Source organism: Diadema antillarum, unplaced genomic scaffold, assembly GCF_040938485.1.
Source record: "Diadema antillarum isolate AM-2024a unplaced genomic scaffold, OU_Dant_1.0 seq00000035_RagTag, whole genome shotgun sequence".
NCBI classification, from domain to species: Eukaryota; Metazoa; Echinodermata; class Echinoidea; order Diadematoida; family Diadematidae; genus Diadema; species Diadema antillarum.
The window spans coordinates 1,298,713-1,314,346 of NW_027271149.1; the positions used below are offsets into that span (position 1 = coordinate 1,298,713).

Below are 15,634 nucleotides of genomic sequence, written 5' to 3' on the forward strand. Positions count from 1 at the left end.
TGCAAGGCCAAAGTTATTGTGGTCTCAGTGGTGCACATGAAGTCTTTCAAACGTAACACAAAAACCAAGCTATAATTCGCAGTATTATATGTTTCCATGATTAACCCAACGCAATATAGAAATCGGTATACTAGCGTGATAATTTTCAAAGAACAAGAGCAATGTGGCAAAAGAATCACATGAGAGATTTTGTTGCAACTGCCACAAACTGTGGATACATACCAACAAAGGCTCTCTTCCTAGTCACAACGTGCTGAAATCGCGACTGGCGAGTATCCCTACATTACGTATCATCGTACCATAAGGCATAGTTAGATTTCACGCATTTGGTTTGATACAACTCCCAGCTTTTTAGGTCGACAATGGTAGCTGTATAACGGGATGACAGTGAGTTTACGCCATTTCGATCTTCTCTGATAGTCAAGCAGGCAATTCTGCACAGCTGTGATATAAGGATACTATTATAGTGGCGTTGCACGATAAATTCTTCGGACGTTCTATTGGATTTTCCATCGATAGCACTTCGAAGTCGCTCATAGAATTTCAGTGCATGTATAGAGTATGTATGAATTGCGTGTACTCAGTGGCACAAAACTTAGCTCTACTTAATGTGTGAGTGTGCACAACAGTATATGATATGTGAAGGGTTTCTAATTATTGTTATTATCATGTAAATTTCCTAACTATGGGTCATTTTCATGTCATGCTTCGCCTATGATGAATGTCATTACGATTGCAAGATATTGTACAAAGAAATGTATCTAAAGTGTAAATTGAAAGGAACATATTTTATACACAACTGTATCATAATACACTGTATGCATAATATTATTTACCCGACATGCCCGAGTGGATAGAATTGCATTAGATCGCACCATGCATTAATGATGTATTAGTAGTAGGAAGTAGTTAGTATAAGGATGAAATCGCGTTTAGTTAGATTTTACACTAACGCAGGGGATTGCAAATGTTACTATAGTATACACTGAAAGTTAATGAACACGTCATAGTACGCAGAATATTTATTGTCAGTGGGCTTTTGCATGATTATTTTGCCGCCATAGTTTTGACCCTCAAATGACATCAATGTCCACGTGACATTGTTCAAAAACTTCAAAAACTCTTGTTTTTGACGTGTTCACGTGTTGCATTTTATGGTAGTAGCCCATTATATTTGGGGGGGGGGGGATTCTGAATTGGAATTGTGTTCATTTCAGCATGATTGCAGTTTGACATGGAGATATTACGTTCGATTCAAGGAAAGAGCAAAATCTGTCATCTGAAAGAGCTTCTAGTATTTGCTTGTTATATAGAAAGATGATTTTTCAGCATTCAGAGAAAGTAAAATGACTTCATATCGCAATTTCCCCATCTAAAGTTGTACCGTAAGATTTTGGTCTTTAAAAAATAGATAAGAGAAAAAGAAATAGATTAATGGAAGAATCTTAAGAGGGCTATACACTGCAGTATTAAATTTTCCGGCTTAACGTGTTCCGGTCTTGACATATTGTATCTCATATCTACAGTATATCATTGGTATTTCAACTACCACGTGTGCATTGGAAGTCTCTCATTGTATAATGGTGAATACAGCCCGGAAATGCAACATTCAATATCATGACACTGATATTAAAGATGTTTTTGTCGTATAATGTCACCACTTTATGCAACAACGATCGTAAACCATTGACAAGTTCGAGAGATATTCTACAAATGCGAACTCCTGTCTTTATTTTGATACACTCAAAGCACAAAAGTTAACCCTTTTTACCCAGAGGAATATGAAGGATGTTCTAAAAGACCTTAAGAATACGAATATTACTTTATCTCTGTCGTCACATCTGTTTTCTGAATGCATTTGCACAAGGCGGTAAAAGGAATTTCGAACTTTGTCACATCTTGCCATATTTGAATCTTTGTTTTGTCTTCTTTAATACTTAGACGATGGCGATTGGGTATGTTGCTTTGTAGCTTTTCCTTATGTAGTGGTAGACAGTTCAATGTTATGTTGCTGGCTGATCAAATTAGACAAAAGAAGAAAACGCGAATTTCGATTTATTTATTCCTTTGCAATTGCCTTCAAATTAAATCATGATGCGTCTAATATAATTTGGCCTAAGAATATCATGTTTCAAACAGTTACACAACAACCAACAACTTTCGATAAAACCTCTCACGTATACGATTAAAGCTTAACCCCCAGGTACCCCTTGGTCACCTCTGCTCCTTTCTCTGACGTCATAATTATTTACTGCACTGATTATTTTCAACACCGACACTTAGCTATTTCCAGCGTGTGTGTTTAAATTCATTACGATGAAGAATGAACATTATGACAGGTAAATTGTTAATGGCATTGCAATGAGCTTTGTTCATCTAATATACACCTTGAAATAAGACGGATTTCTTAAATTGCTCTCTTGTCGCCATCAGTATTCACTCACTTAGACATTATCTAGCACAAAATTGAGTCGTTTTTAAAGTGACAGCAATGATGCATCCGCTGGTTTGTCAGGGGACCAGACAGATATTATGACGTCACGAATGCGTCATTAATTATCTTGCTGAAGCGAGATTGTAATCATTGATTTTGTCAACCCCCGGTCCCACGCGACTGGAGCTGACAATATTGTATCCAAGAAGTTTGCCCGTGTCTTCACCAGCGAAATCTGCATACGTATAGTGTAGGAATGTTGAAGTATGGGTTATGAATTGACTTCTCAATTTGAGTTAATAATTGATTAATTTCACGCATTGTATTGTGTCTTATTTCCAATAGTATTAGTATTTATGTTATACTCTGTTGAGGTACCCAGGAAAAGAGATAGCGGTGTTGTTACATGGTGGTAAATGTTGACAGGATTAAAAAGATTGACTCAAAATATAAAATCACATGGTTTACCTTTGCGCTTTATTTCGTCTCTGATTGCTCAATAAGCTCTTTCATGTAACATGATCAAAATGTGAATTAAATCATAATGGAGACAATTGATTAGTGGTATGAAAACATAATTATATGAAACCACTTCTCTGGTGTCCTTCTTTTTGCCAATCTGTAACCTTACCCGAAGTTTGCCCGACACGGCAACAACTTATATATGCAAACTGGACTCCAATTATGGCACTTGTGTGTGTGTGTGTGTGTGTGTGTGTGTGTGCATTTAAAGTACAGTTAGTTGCATAGGTCGTTACGTCAGAAAGGAAGAACATCACATAAATTTGAATGTGTTATAGTAATCCGGTCTACTTGGAAGGGATGGAGCTTATCCTACATGGAAGGTTGAAGGGATGGGCATACATGTATGTATATCGTCGACATACACTCTCTCCTCGACCTTGCTTTAATACTACGGAACTGTGGATCTACCTGGAGTACCTATTAGGCATTATAATGACACTTTCACATCTCTCTCTCTCTCTCTCTCTCTCTCTTTGTTCGTGTTCCTGAGGAGATTCTTTCTCTTAGGGCTATTTGTGATAATTGAGATTAGAGTGGTCGCGAAAGTTTTATTTGGACACAGCAAGAGATTATGAGTATACAGTAAATCCAGAGTTGCACATTAACACCTGCGTATACTCCTTATCAGTGGACAGGCCAAGTAGCTGTGCAAACAGAATAGTCACAAGTGTTCAGTTGTGATGAAAATGATTAAATTGAATGCAACGTAAGTCTCACATCATAGTCCCAAGTGGACTGATCCGAGCCTCCGGCAGAACCTTGCAAAGTTGGCGAGAAACTGCGCAGGTATGGCAAACACACCACTTTTGTTCTCAGAATCCTAATGACATAAGGATCTTAATCGCGGATTGGCGTGTCCGAACTTCAAAGATTACACCGCAGAATCCACTTTCTGTATAGCCTATACTATTTTCTGAGGAATAGAAGACACGCGATTTTCCTCTCTTTCTACCTGTATAGTGAATTTATATCCCCGTTAGCATTAGCAGGCATCATACAGGGGTCTCGCACCTGGGAAGGCCACTTCTAGGCAGAACAATGTTGACCAACATAGCATCAGTTGAATACCGCCTGTATTGGGAATATCGCAGAATGTCAGCACATAATGTCTTTCTGCGATGTTCCAAAGGAAATGTCAATAGTATTCCCATTATGCGATTCTGAATTGAAGTTTGCCCCGTCTAGTCGTCATACAAAGGGGTGATCACTCTTTGTACATGTTGGTCTGCAGCATGACGGCGACGAACTCGTCCCGGTTGATCTTGTTGTCCCCCGTCATGTCTGCCTCCTCCACCATCTCCCGGAGCATGGTGTCGCTGACCTTTACCCCCACTTCCTTAGCAACCAGCTTCAGGTCCTCGACCGTCAGGCAGCCCTTCTTACCTGTCAGGAGGAGTGAGGTGAAGGATTCGGGAGAACGCGAGTAATGATTACAAAAAGAAATTGTAATGGAGAGACGAGGGCATCGAAAGCTAGAACGTGAATATTTACATTTTCAGGCGTAAATATTCACAATTGAATGACACGCGCCATAGAATCAAAATAACAACAACATTCGACGAAAACAAAGAGATAAAGAGGAAAGAAAAAAAAGAATATAAAGGAGGAGGAGGAGAAAAAAAGTAGAGGAAATTGACGCAGACGATGTTGACGAAAAATATTTTTGCTGCTGCATCACTTGAGTGGTTGCTGAACGTGCCAATTAATGGAGAGATTGGTTGATGGGCTGAACTGTATACCAAATTTTCCTAACTCATGAGCCATAACTGCAAGAATCATTATTGATTCACCCAAAGACATGAATCATTGTCAATGTCAGTGACTATCGCATCCTACATCCGGACAACTTTCCACAGATAGAGCCTTGTTCAGGAATATATGTCTACAAATTTATTTTTCGGTTAACAGGGATTAGATAATCACAGGATTGAATAACACTGATCGACGAAGTAGTGTGAGTCTCACCATAGTCCATCATATCGAACCCCTGGTTTATCTCGGCGTAGATGTCCCGACTGTCCCCTTGGCGGTGTGCTACCAGATCCAAAAAATCCTTGAAATTGATTTCCCTGCCATAGAAACCATACAAAGTGCGGACACATTAAGCGGAGCAAAGTTGCTTCACAAATATATGATAAATAGCACATTAGCCCCTCAGACCTGGAAAATATGGATCTTTTTAAAATTCCTTTAATTTGTAGGTTACCGAGCCCGAAAAGCCCTGAATTTACATGGATAGAACGATCAAAGATTTGTGGGAGAGGTGTAAATCTAGATACACCCTAATGCTAAATCAATCAATACATGGGAAGAGTGCTTGAAAACTGCATGGGCGGAATGGCGTACTTAGAGTCTCACAAGTGCCAGAACGTAATACAACTTAACCCTAACTTACCTGGGGGGGGGGGGGGGCATTAATGCCCCCCCCCCCCCCCCGACGAATTCCGCGACCATTCTGGCGCGCAAATTTTTTTTTTTTTTGACCGCGCCGCTCACTGAATTTTTACTTTCAAGTCTCGCGCAACTTTTGAGACCAAATTTGTCACGCCCGGGCATACCGTTCCGAAGCCACGCCCCTTTTTCGTCAACCCCAAAATTGCTCAAAAACGTGATTTTGTGTACTAAGTCAATACAAATTGTGTTTTTTCAATTAATTCATATAAAGAGTCATATTTTTAATTTTAATGACTGAAATCAATTTATTTGAGTATAATTATGCTTCAAAAAATGTGTATGACAAATTCTGCTAAAAAACAACAAAAACAAAAGTTCGAAAAAACAAGGAAATGCATAAAAAATTGATAAAACAATAAAAAACATAAAAAATAACTTTGATACTGAAATTTTTTTTACGCACAAATGTTTGGAATGTCACTAAAAATATTTACACCAAAGATCAGCTTTCCATAAGCTTTTATGAACCAATTACAGACGAAAATTAGGTTTTTGCATATATTTGCATAATTAATTGATTCAAAATAAAAAATGCAAATTTTTTGAAAATTTAACTGAGCAGTCTTGTAGATTACATCCGGCTTTATGTTCATGCAAAATTTTGCGGCGATCGCGCGATCAACGGCCGAGATCTGAAGGGGGGCCATAATGCCCCCCCCCCCCCCCCGGAATTCAAGCTCGCTAAATAACCCAGGTAAGTTAGGGTTAAGCACTATAGGGCTAGACACAATATTTGAAATTGAGAAGATTTTAACATCAGAACTTGTATTGGCCTGAAATAAAATGAAATACAAATTCTCCGATCGAGCGACCAGGAGATTTTTTTGTTGACACGACATCAATTATTAGTGAACCTGGAACAACGGGCAACCACTACCCGCTACCCGCTACTTTTCTCCCTCACATGGGATTGTCTTTGCCGAGTAGATAGTTTGACGTTACTTTCAAGATTAGCTCTTATCATATACGTATATATACATCATTCAATGAATACACGAATCACAGACGACAAATTTAACCTGAGTGGTATTTCCTATCTTACGACATTGATGAAGTTTCTCCGATGTAGGGTTCTGAACAGATTTTTGCAGTCTTTCCATTAAAGAAGAATGAAACCCAAATATACACTCGATCGGACGATCCTTTGCAAAGTTATGAGTTTCGGGGTGCCGTTATGGCTGGATGGAAAAACTGTTTAAGTTCTAAACGTCACGCATGGATAACGATAAAAACGAAATATAAAAAAACTTTCAAATCATACATTCTTTTTAAAATGAAAAGTATACACATTCCCTCAACTAGTTAATGACATTTGTTAAGGGTAGGCCTATACTGTCATTCCCCTTGCTTTCTGAGAGAGTTAAGTCAAGTGTTCTTTCATGACGCTTTCGAAAAGTGAAAATAAGTTAAATTCTCTCACAAAATAATGTATTCTTCTCATCTGGCAATGGCGGCACCGAAACTTTAAGAATTCATAATTTTTCAACGGTTGTCCGATTTTCCCCAAACTTCACTGTTGTATTGCTACTTTCTCTCGACCCACATAATAATCTACATGTCCGGTGTATTTAGGTTTCATTCTTCTTTCTAAAATCAAAACTGTGACGTCTGGACGTACGTACCCGATTATCCCTCGTCCGAGGTCCACTGCGGAGATTCAGAAGACAATGAAAAAAAAGATTGATTGGAGTTAAAGGTGAAGTGCTTCAATTCTAATATCACCTCTAAATTAAACACAAATTTCTTCATCATTTGATGTTATCTCTAAATCAAAAACAATTTTCTTCTTCATTTGATATTATCTCTAAATTAAACACAATTTTCTTCATCATTTAATATTATCTCTAAATCAAACATAATTTCTTTATTATTTAGTTCACTGAAGAAAAAAAAAACTATAAGCGCCGGCGTCAGCCGATGGCATCTTGTAATGGAGAAAACTTTCCTGTCTTTCTTGGTTAGTTGGTTGATAATGAAGAAAGCTTATGTAAGCCCTTCTATGATTTCACTGGAAATTCCATTATGGAAGATTATTTAATTCCTGAAAAGTCATGATGTATTGTATCACTGCACTGCAGGGCTTCGTTTTAACTGTCCCTATATACAATAAGCGCAAAGAAGAAAATAGCATATCTTTATAATGGTAGCAGCAATAAGGTAACTACTAATTAGCTTTGTGCATGACCTGTTACCGTGGTATAACTCACCTATCGCTTCATCAGTCTCCCGATGTGACAGCTTGAAGCCAAGCACGCGAAGAGCTCTCCGCAGCTCAAAGGCGTCAATGTAGCTTGGAGGAGAAATTAGTGAAATAAAGAAAAACGATTTTAACACTCACAAGGCCAGATAAAAATAATGATCTCCTTTTAATCGACGGCATATCATCATTCTCTGCTAAGTTTATCATGTCGGTCGCTTTAGATATCAAGTGTATCTAATGTCTTTATTTGGCGATCAATTCGCAATTAGCAATCCCCCACCGACTCCCCTCCCCCCCCCCCCCCCCCACAAACCCCCGGTCCAGCACACACGCACGACAACACCTTTGGCTACGAAAAGAAATTTCGGCAACCAAAAAGAAAAAAAAAATGTATGTACTCGTTATAGTCGAAGGGGTAGAACAGACTAACTACAAGCTTACTTAGATATAGGATTCTTCATTGTTGTGCATGGCCTTTATCAGTTACTGAAAGAGTGTCATTCTGCTTAAAGGTCTTCTAGAAAAAAAAAAGACAATACGAATCATTAAGTCCCAAGACTGAAAAGTGATTCCTACGATTGAGTTAGACTTTGCAATTCCATCTACGGACGTCTGAAAATATCGTTTGGTGTTTTTAAACTGAAATTCAAAAGTTCCGAACAATTTGCCGAGTGTATTCGTTCTCTCAATGAAAAAAAAAAACACAGCCAGGGCTGGGGCAATATTAATATTTTTTGTTCATGTTTACCTGTGTAGCACTAAGGTTGGAATTAGAGATATTCTAGGATTTTTTTTTCTCTCGATGCATTCTTGTTTAGATGTAAGCATCATTATACTGAGAAAATAACAAGTGGAATTTGGTATTGACAATGATACAGTATATATAGATGTGCATGAAATGTACTTCCTGGGGCCCGTTTCATAAAACTTGTCATCAGTGACAAGTTGTCATAGATGTGACAAGCTACTGAAATCCTTGCATCTGATTGGCTGAGAGCATATTTGTCATAGAAATGTGGCAGTTGTCACTGATGACGAGTTTTATGAAACGGGCCCCTGGACATTGACATTTTTCTTTCTACTTTGATATGAGCGTTAGTGTTTACATGTCATCATGCGCTTACAGCGACTGAGAATTATGATGCCAAACTTACCCTCTTTGCTCTTTGTCAAACACGTTAAATACGGCTTTCAGATCGCGGATCTCCTGCTCCGTAAATTGCTCCAACAGTGCCCTGTCCGTGTCTGTCACGTGATCCCCGTGCTCCAATGAGAAGAGGTGACTTGTAGCCACGCCCATATCACCATGGCGTGAAGGTGATGCAGACGTCACGTCTGGTGTGGCGCCATTTCTCGAAGACGTGGCGCCGGTCTTAAGATAACCTTTATTTCTAGTAGACATTTTCGCTGGAAATGTGTGTACGAGAGAGCTAAACAAAACAAGGAAATGAAATAACACGTTTGATTGAGGTTAGAGATCAGCAGCAATAAACAGCAATAAACACGGGATAAGAGCGTTTGAGATGTCAATTTTCTAATACAAATCTAGTAGAAACTTAAGCAGTTAAAAAGGTTATCAAATTTAGTAGGCCTGCTAATATTGCGTGAACCAACCAGGCTCCACTGTACTCTTAATTTCATCATAGACGTAGTTGTAATGTTCAGTAAATAGTATTGTGCACATGCGAGCACATTATGTGCGAAAACATCTTTCCATATTCAATCTCGCATTAACTGAGGAATGATTGTTCTTTTTTGTCTAGTTTAATTTATTGTCTCATCATTGGAGTGAATTTTGAGTGAAAATGTTCATTTTCACTCATTTTGGAGTGACGTCAGGGATCACTCCAAAATCTTCGAGTGATCCCTGACGTCACTCCGAAATGAGTGAAAATGAGCATTTTCACTCAAAATTCACTCCAATTTCACTCTAAATTCACTCTTTTTTGTATTCACTCTTTTAAGAGTGAATATTTTCACTCGATTTTTTATAGAGAGTTATCGTTCAGTTAACAGAGGTATAACATTTCATTGAACACTTCTGGATTATTTATCACAATTCACCTACACTCTGAAAAAATGAAAAGGTAAATCAACATTTTAATGATTTCACTCCTCGATTCTTTTTGGAAAATGTTAAATTTAACATTCGAAATGTTAGATTTGCCATTCAACATTTTGAGTGCAAAATTTAGCATTTTGAGTGTTAAATGTAACACTTTACTGAAGGTTGGAGGAGTAATAACAGCATTTAAAGTGTTGATTTGCCTTTCATTTCTTTTTTGAAGAGAATCTGTTTTCACTCTTTTTTTTACACAAAATGGCATAGTCTGACCGTATCTCTGCATTTATTATCATGTTATGATGACTACATTTTGGTAAATTCATCCTGGTTTCTGAGAGTTTTGTACCTTTACATTGGGTCAGAAACCCAACTTTTATATCGTCATACCTATCCATACCATAGCAACGAATTTTGTCCATCAATGTAAATTTGAAAGAGTGTGCTTATTAAGAAATACGTTTGTTGTACCGACAGTCTTATCTTTTGTGCCAACGCCAGTTTGTGTGTCATTCCAGAGTAAAAGTAATTTTACTTTATTACATCATGTTCTTCGATTTCAAAAATATTCATCGAATTCGAGTAAAGTTAAAGTCAAATTCAATCCTGTTCTAGTAGAGAATCCGTTTCCAGTCTGTCATTTTTACTGATCATGATTTTGTTGGCGCTCGTCCACAGCCCCCACCTTTCAACATTATCAACACAGATGAACTAAAAAGAACGGCGTTGTAGCTAGCGAATTCGTTGAGAGAGTCGAATAATAGCCATTTCGTTAAATGTCAAGAACGGTAACATTATAAACCATACAGTAAACATGCTTCGTGTTACGTTATGATGCTGCTTATAGCAGGAGATTCTTTCGATCTCTATTTTACAGTATTTTTATGGCCATTCAATGCCTTTAAGTTCAATGACTTAAATCAATGCAAAGCATATCAATGTTCTTCATGTGAATGACTATGGAAAACTTGGAAAAAAAACCCAACAACGCACGGAAACAGAAGCCATGAAGTTTGATCAGGATAGAAGAACGACTAGTGACACCCAAGTATAGACCAATATGCGTTTCAAAAATCCATAGATATTTGGAAACATACTTACCAATTTTAATAAGTTACCCCGACACTTTGACAATATACAGCTGGAAATGGAGCATTTCAGCCAGAGAGTGTAGATCCAAAGTCCAACATTAGCAGTAGCATCGGCAGACGACACAGGATGTTACAATACGCTGTCCACCGTTCGCCAACATCACAATTTATCCATCCAGGGGGGCGTTTCATCAACGAGTTCGTCGGAGTTTTCACCGACAAATTTGCTATCAGCCAATCAGACGCAAGGATTTACACTGACAACTGTTAAAAGCTAATGAAATCCTTGGTCTGATTGGCTGATAGCAAATTTGTCGGTGAAAACTCCGACGAACTCGTTGATGAAACGCCCCCCAGATTTGGTACAGCCGAGCGTGCATGTCTCCGCTGTCTTATGTTTGAATCAGTGAAGTCTGATGAATGTATTATCTCATCCAGCAACAAAATGATATCAACAGAAAATCAATGCTGCCCTTTTGTACTATTAGCTGCAAACGAGAATTCCATGAGCCTTCCATAGGCCGGCCTACCGGTAATTAACGCGGGCGTAATTATTACTGGCTCTCGACGTGTACATGCAAGACGTGCAGTGGTGGACTCTGTGTTGTTGCATGGGAAACCGTCTATTTAGACAAGGAGAGACAATATTTGTTCGCGAATTCGGCTTGAAGTGTTCTCTTCTCGCTCCTCAAGTTAAGACCCTTGGTGTGTCAGTGAAGATTATTACGTCATGTCATAGAAAAATGTGATCAAATGTGAGCAAAATGGTAAAACTGATGTCAGATGACCTTAGACCGTCTGTTAGATCCAAGCAGAATTCTTTGAAAGCTTTACGCTCATACTGCTACAGACTCCAAAAGAATTCATTTCTTCCTCTCCTGGTTACGTTGACAGTTACCGCAAGATTGCAAGCTTTATTCGCCTCTTAATTTCACAGTAATGTTTCTCGTTCTTTTTCGTTTTGTTTCTCCAAACACGCATGACTCTGTGTGCACGCGCGTTCACTCATTCTGAGGGTTCGACCATCTCGATAGCAGTAGACCGATACCGGTAACTTTGCGAACAGTTTGTGTTCGAGTGGTTTCAAGATCCACTGAGTAAATAGAAACATGAGTTTTGTTTGTGTTGGCCCTTTTGTTGGCAAGTAATGGTGCGTTCCACCAGAGAACAAAGGGCAAAAGATTGCATCTTTGTGCAGAATTGTAATCAAAGACACATGTTTTCTCAACAGGTGAGATTGTATCCATCCCGTATTTACCCGTTTGAAAATAATTGAGCCAGAGAGAGGGAGTAGATGGGGGTACATAGCCAGATAGCGGAGTTTGGGGATAAATTTTGTCGTGACACTGGGGCGGAAATATGTTTGGTCATATTCCTTCACTCTGATAATGAGAGATTTTGCAAAATACTATCTACATGGTCTCTATGCCAGTTTATGAAAAAGTACTGTATGGTAATTGAAGAAGAATATGATAATTGATTGGTGTACTCATTGAAATTCACCTGTGAGTTACACTTCAATCGCCACTCTTCTAAACTTCATCTTGAAAGGGTTGTGCTTCTTGAGTGATACAAAGTAAACTTTGTGAAAAGTAAAAATGCTGACAGATTGAATCACGATCTAGTTTCTTTGGGGGAATCATCATCAATCAATCCACGGACTGCACTGTACTAATATACTTTTCTTTACACTATAATAGGCGAAACTTACTTTCTTTGTTTTTGTTTTCCCTTCTCTTCTTTTTTCATGAACTTCATATAAACCTTGCATTACCACTCAGTGTGCAACATGCAGCTCATCTTCCATTTATTTTCAAGACTGCAACAAAATGACTTTGATAAGTATTGAGATGTTCCTTTAAGGACTTAAGGACTTGACTTTGATAAGTATTGAGATATTCCTTTAAGGACGTACAAGCTTGTACAATGCACAATTGTGCAGAATGTGCGTAGCATGAATTCGTTGTACTGAATTTGTGGGTGTGTGTATGAGTATACATTTAGTAAATACATGGCAGAGTTTGAACTATGGTGGGATGATTACTGCGGCTGCAATACAAGTCAAATCTAATCTACAATTAAACACATACACACACACACACATACACACACACACAAGAAAGTGGTAAAGAATAATACGCAAAATGATTACTGCATACAAGTATATAGTTTATTAGTCTTCAGTAATATTTACAATTGTTTATAACTTGAGTGTAAATTGCATTGCTACGTGATGGTAAAACTCGGTGACAACATAATATCGCTCACTGCATCAATACATTACCACTTTGGTGGTACATGTACGCAAAAAAATTACGAGTACATACAATCACTTGACACGAAGTTTTTCAACTCTTCAAGTTAATGTCAGTATCAACATTGATTCCACACACAGACAGTTATTCAATAGACTATACACGTAACAACTTCATATACACAGTATCATGGAAAATGTTGACAATTTCTTGAAAAACAAATTCACGCATTAACAGTTTATCAGTAGATATTCACCAATTATGTGCAGCAAGGTAGATTTGTTTACAGGGGAAAGAATGAGATACCAATCATAAAAATCTCCATGCGTGCACGCACACACGCACACACACACACACACACACACACACTCATCATCAATCATAATACTAGAGTATTCCTCCGCAGCATAAACATGGACTAACGGTACAAACATTCTTGACTGGTGGAAACGGCTGTGAGATTACATCAAGCTGAGTCGAATAAGAAAGAAAATAATCATCTCAAAATGGCAATCAGCATTTACCTCCCCCAAAGAAGAAGAAAAAGACAAAGGCATTGAATATCTATTAAATCCCTCTTCCATTACCAAACTGGTAGACTCTGAAACCAAAACTAGACATGCAGTCACACTTTTCAGAATCTACTGAGATGATAACCCTAAGTCTTCTCTTTTGATGACTGTAGAGTGGCTTATGAATTCCCGTTCATGCCTGTAATAGTGCTTTACGTGGTTTCAATTGTTTTTCCTTTTCAACAATGAATAAAAAAAATTCACCAAGTCAAACTGAAGTGGGTCTTTATGCTACATTGCAATGGCCCACTGTGCTTTGTGAAGTGGAGTCGGCACAGACCATCTTTGGGGTTGATGAAATGGTTCGATTACTTAGTGTGCTTTTTTTAAAGACAAGAAGAATAATACATGTATGCAATTCATCAAGAGGAGGAATCAGACACGTGATTTACAAATCTGAAGTCATACCTTTTCCAATCAGTGTAATTGCTGTTGGACATACTCCAATGCCTATGCGATATTTTCCTGACTCAAATATATCTCTGAGGTATGTGCATTACCAGTTAAGATAATCAAAACACAAGTATATACATACAGTAAATCGTCTTAATTTCTTCAGTTTGAACACACAGGTCATAGTCTACATTTCTTCAGTTTGAACACACAGGTCATAGTCTACATTTCTTCAGCTTGAATAAGCAAGTCAGCCGTCCACATTTTGTGGAGAATGACTTAAGAAAGCATGATTTGTGCACAGCTACAGGGTAGATGACTTTGTGGAGATACATTGTAATTTGAGGAAAGTAAATTATCCAAACCAGGTCTCCACACAGCAATACTACAAACTGACAGCATTGACGATGAAATGACATAGAACTTCAAAACCACATGTCAGACACACATAGACACACAAAAATCAACAAATATCAAAACCAGCGCTGTGTACATCTGTATAACATTTTCTCTGGGTGGTTTTTGTGCTTAAACAATGCTAAATGCAAAGAATATGGACTGCCAACTAGGCACTACAAAAGTTGGGTTTTTTTTCCCCATTTGACACAAATGGATATTTAGGCCAATGGCATCATACTTTTGACAGGCTAGCATCCATTGATTGTTCTTGACCAACTGTGAATTTTCAGTTGCCCCAGGCAACTGGGGATGTAGGTTTGTATCACACAGCTGACGAGAAATGAATTCAGGAATCCTTGAGGAGAGAGACAGCGGAATTCAGCCTGAGATTGCTTCTGCCATTTTTAGCACTTTGTGCATCCTTGGAGCACACATTTGGAAACAGAAAGGAATTCTTCCTTCCAAAACACATCATGTGTTGTGCAGCCACTTCGTGAGGTCTTACTGTTCACAGATTCATCATGATTTTTTTTTTTCAAAAAACATCACAATATCAAAGATATGGTGCCATGCACCATAAATATGTATTCATAGACATCACTGAAGTCCTCACAAATTTCACTCTTCTACAGAGTCAAGACAAAAGGGGAAGGAATTAGAACTACCGTATAAAAGATTATGCTAGTGATAAAAATCAGAATACGGCAATCAGAGGATTGTAAATTCACTGTGCAACCAATTGTTATGAATAGTATACACGTGCACTCTCGTAAAAATACATTGTACACTGTTAAATTCAGTATACAATGTACATTGTATATGATATATACATTTTGACAGTTCTCCAAAAATTAATGCTTTATGTTTTACAACTACAACATACACTTTCTTTTAAAAGTTAAAAAGGTTACCATCAATGGATACTTGGTTTGTCAAATACAGTCTTCATTCAAGATTTCACTATTCAATTTACTCATAAAAAACTGTAACATTACTCTTATCAATCAATCATTACAAGAACATTTTATGTACATGATAAAACTTTTGGCATGAATACACATTATGACTAATCTGAATCTGAGTCAATAAGAGGATGAATTCTACCTCAATTTTTGAGTTAACACTGGCTTGATATCAAGAGAGGATGGCAGGAAAGAATGATAGATTAAATTCATTATTGCAGCACATACCTCTCTGTCATACATGCATGCTAGTGACAAGTCGAATACTTACTAGTTTTGTTGTTTGT

The 15,634-nt window shown here is 37.9% G+C and overlaps 1 protein-coding gene across 1 annotated transcript; it reads right to left on the reverse strand.

The window, feature by feature from the left end:
- Positions 1 to 3,041: 3,041 nt before the first annotated feature.
- LOC139725337 (uncharacterized) lies at positions 3,042 to 10,915 on the reverse strand. The gene is made up of 6 exons (XM_071636423.1): positions 10,777 to 10,915; positions 8,768 to 9,043; positions 7,621 to 7,703; positions 7,036 to 7,060; positions 4,925 to 5,028; positions 3,042 to 4,342 (listed from the first exon to the last, which is right to left on the reverse strand). Exons 2-6 carry the CDS (start codon positions 9,013 to 9,015, stop codon positions 4,164 to 4,166), a joined length of 639 nt encoding a protein of 212 aa, XP_071492524.1. The 5' UTR covers positions 9,016 to 9,043; positions 10,777 to 10,915; the 3' UTR covers positions 3,042 to 4,163.
- Positions 10,916 to 15,634: the final 4,719 nt, after the last annotated feature.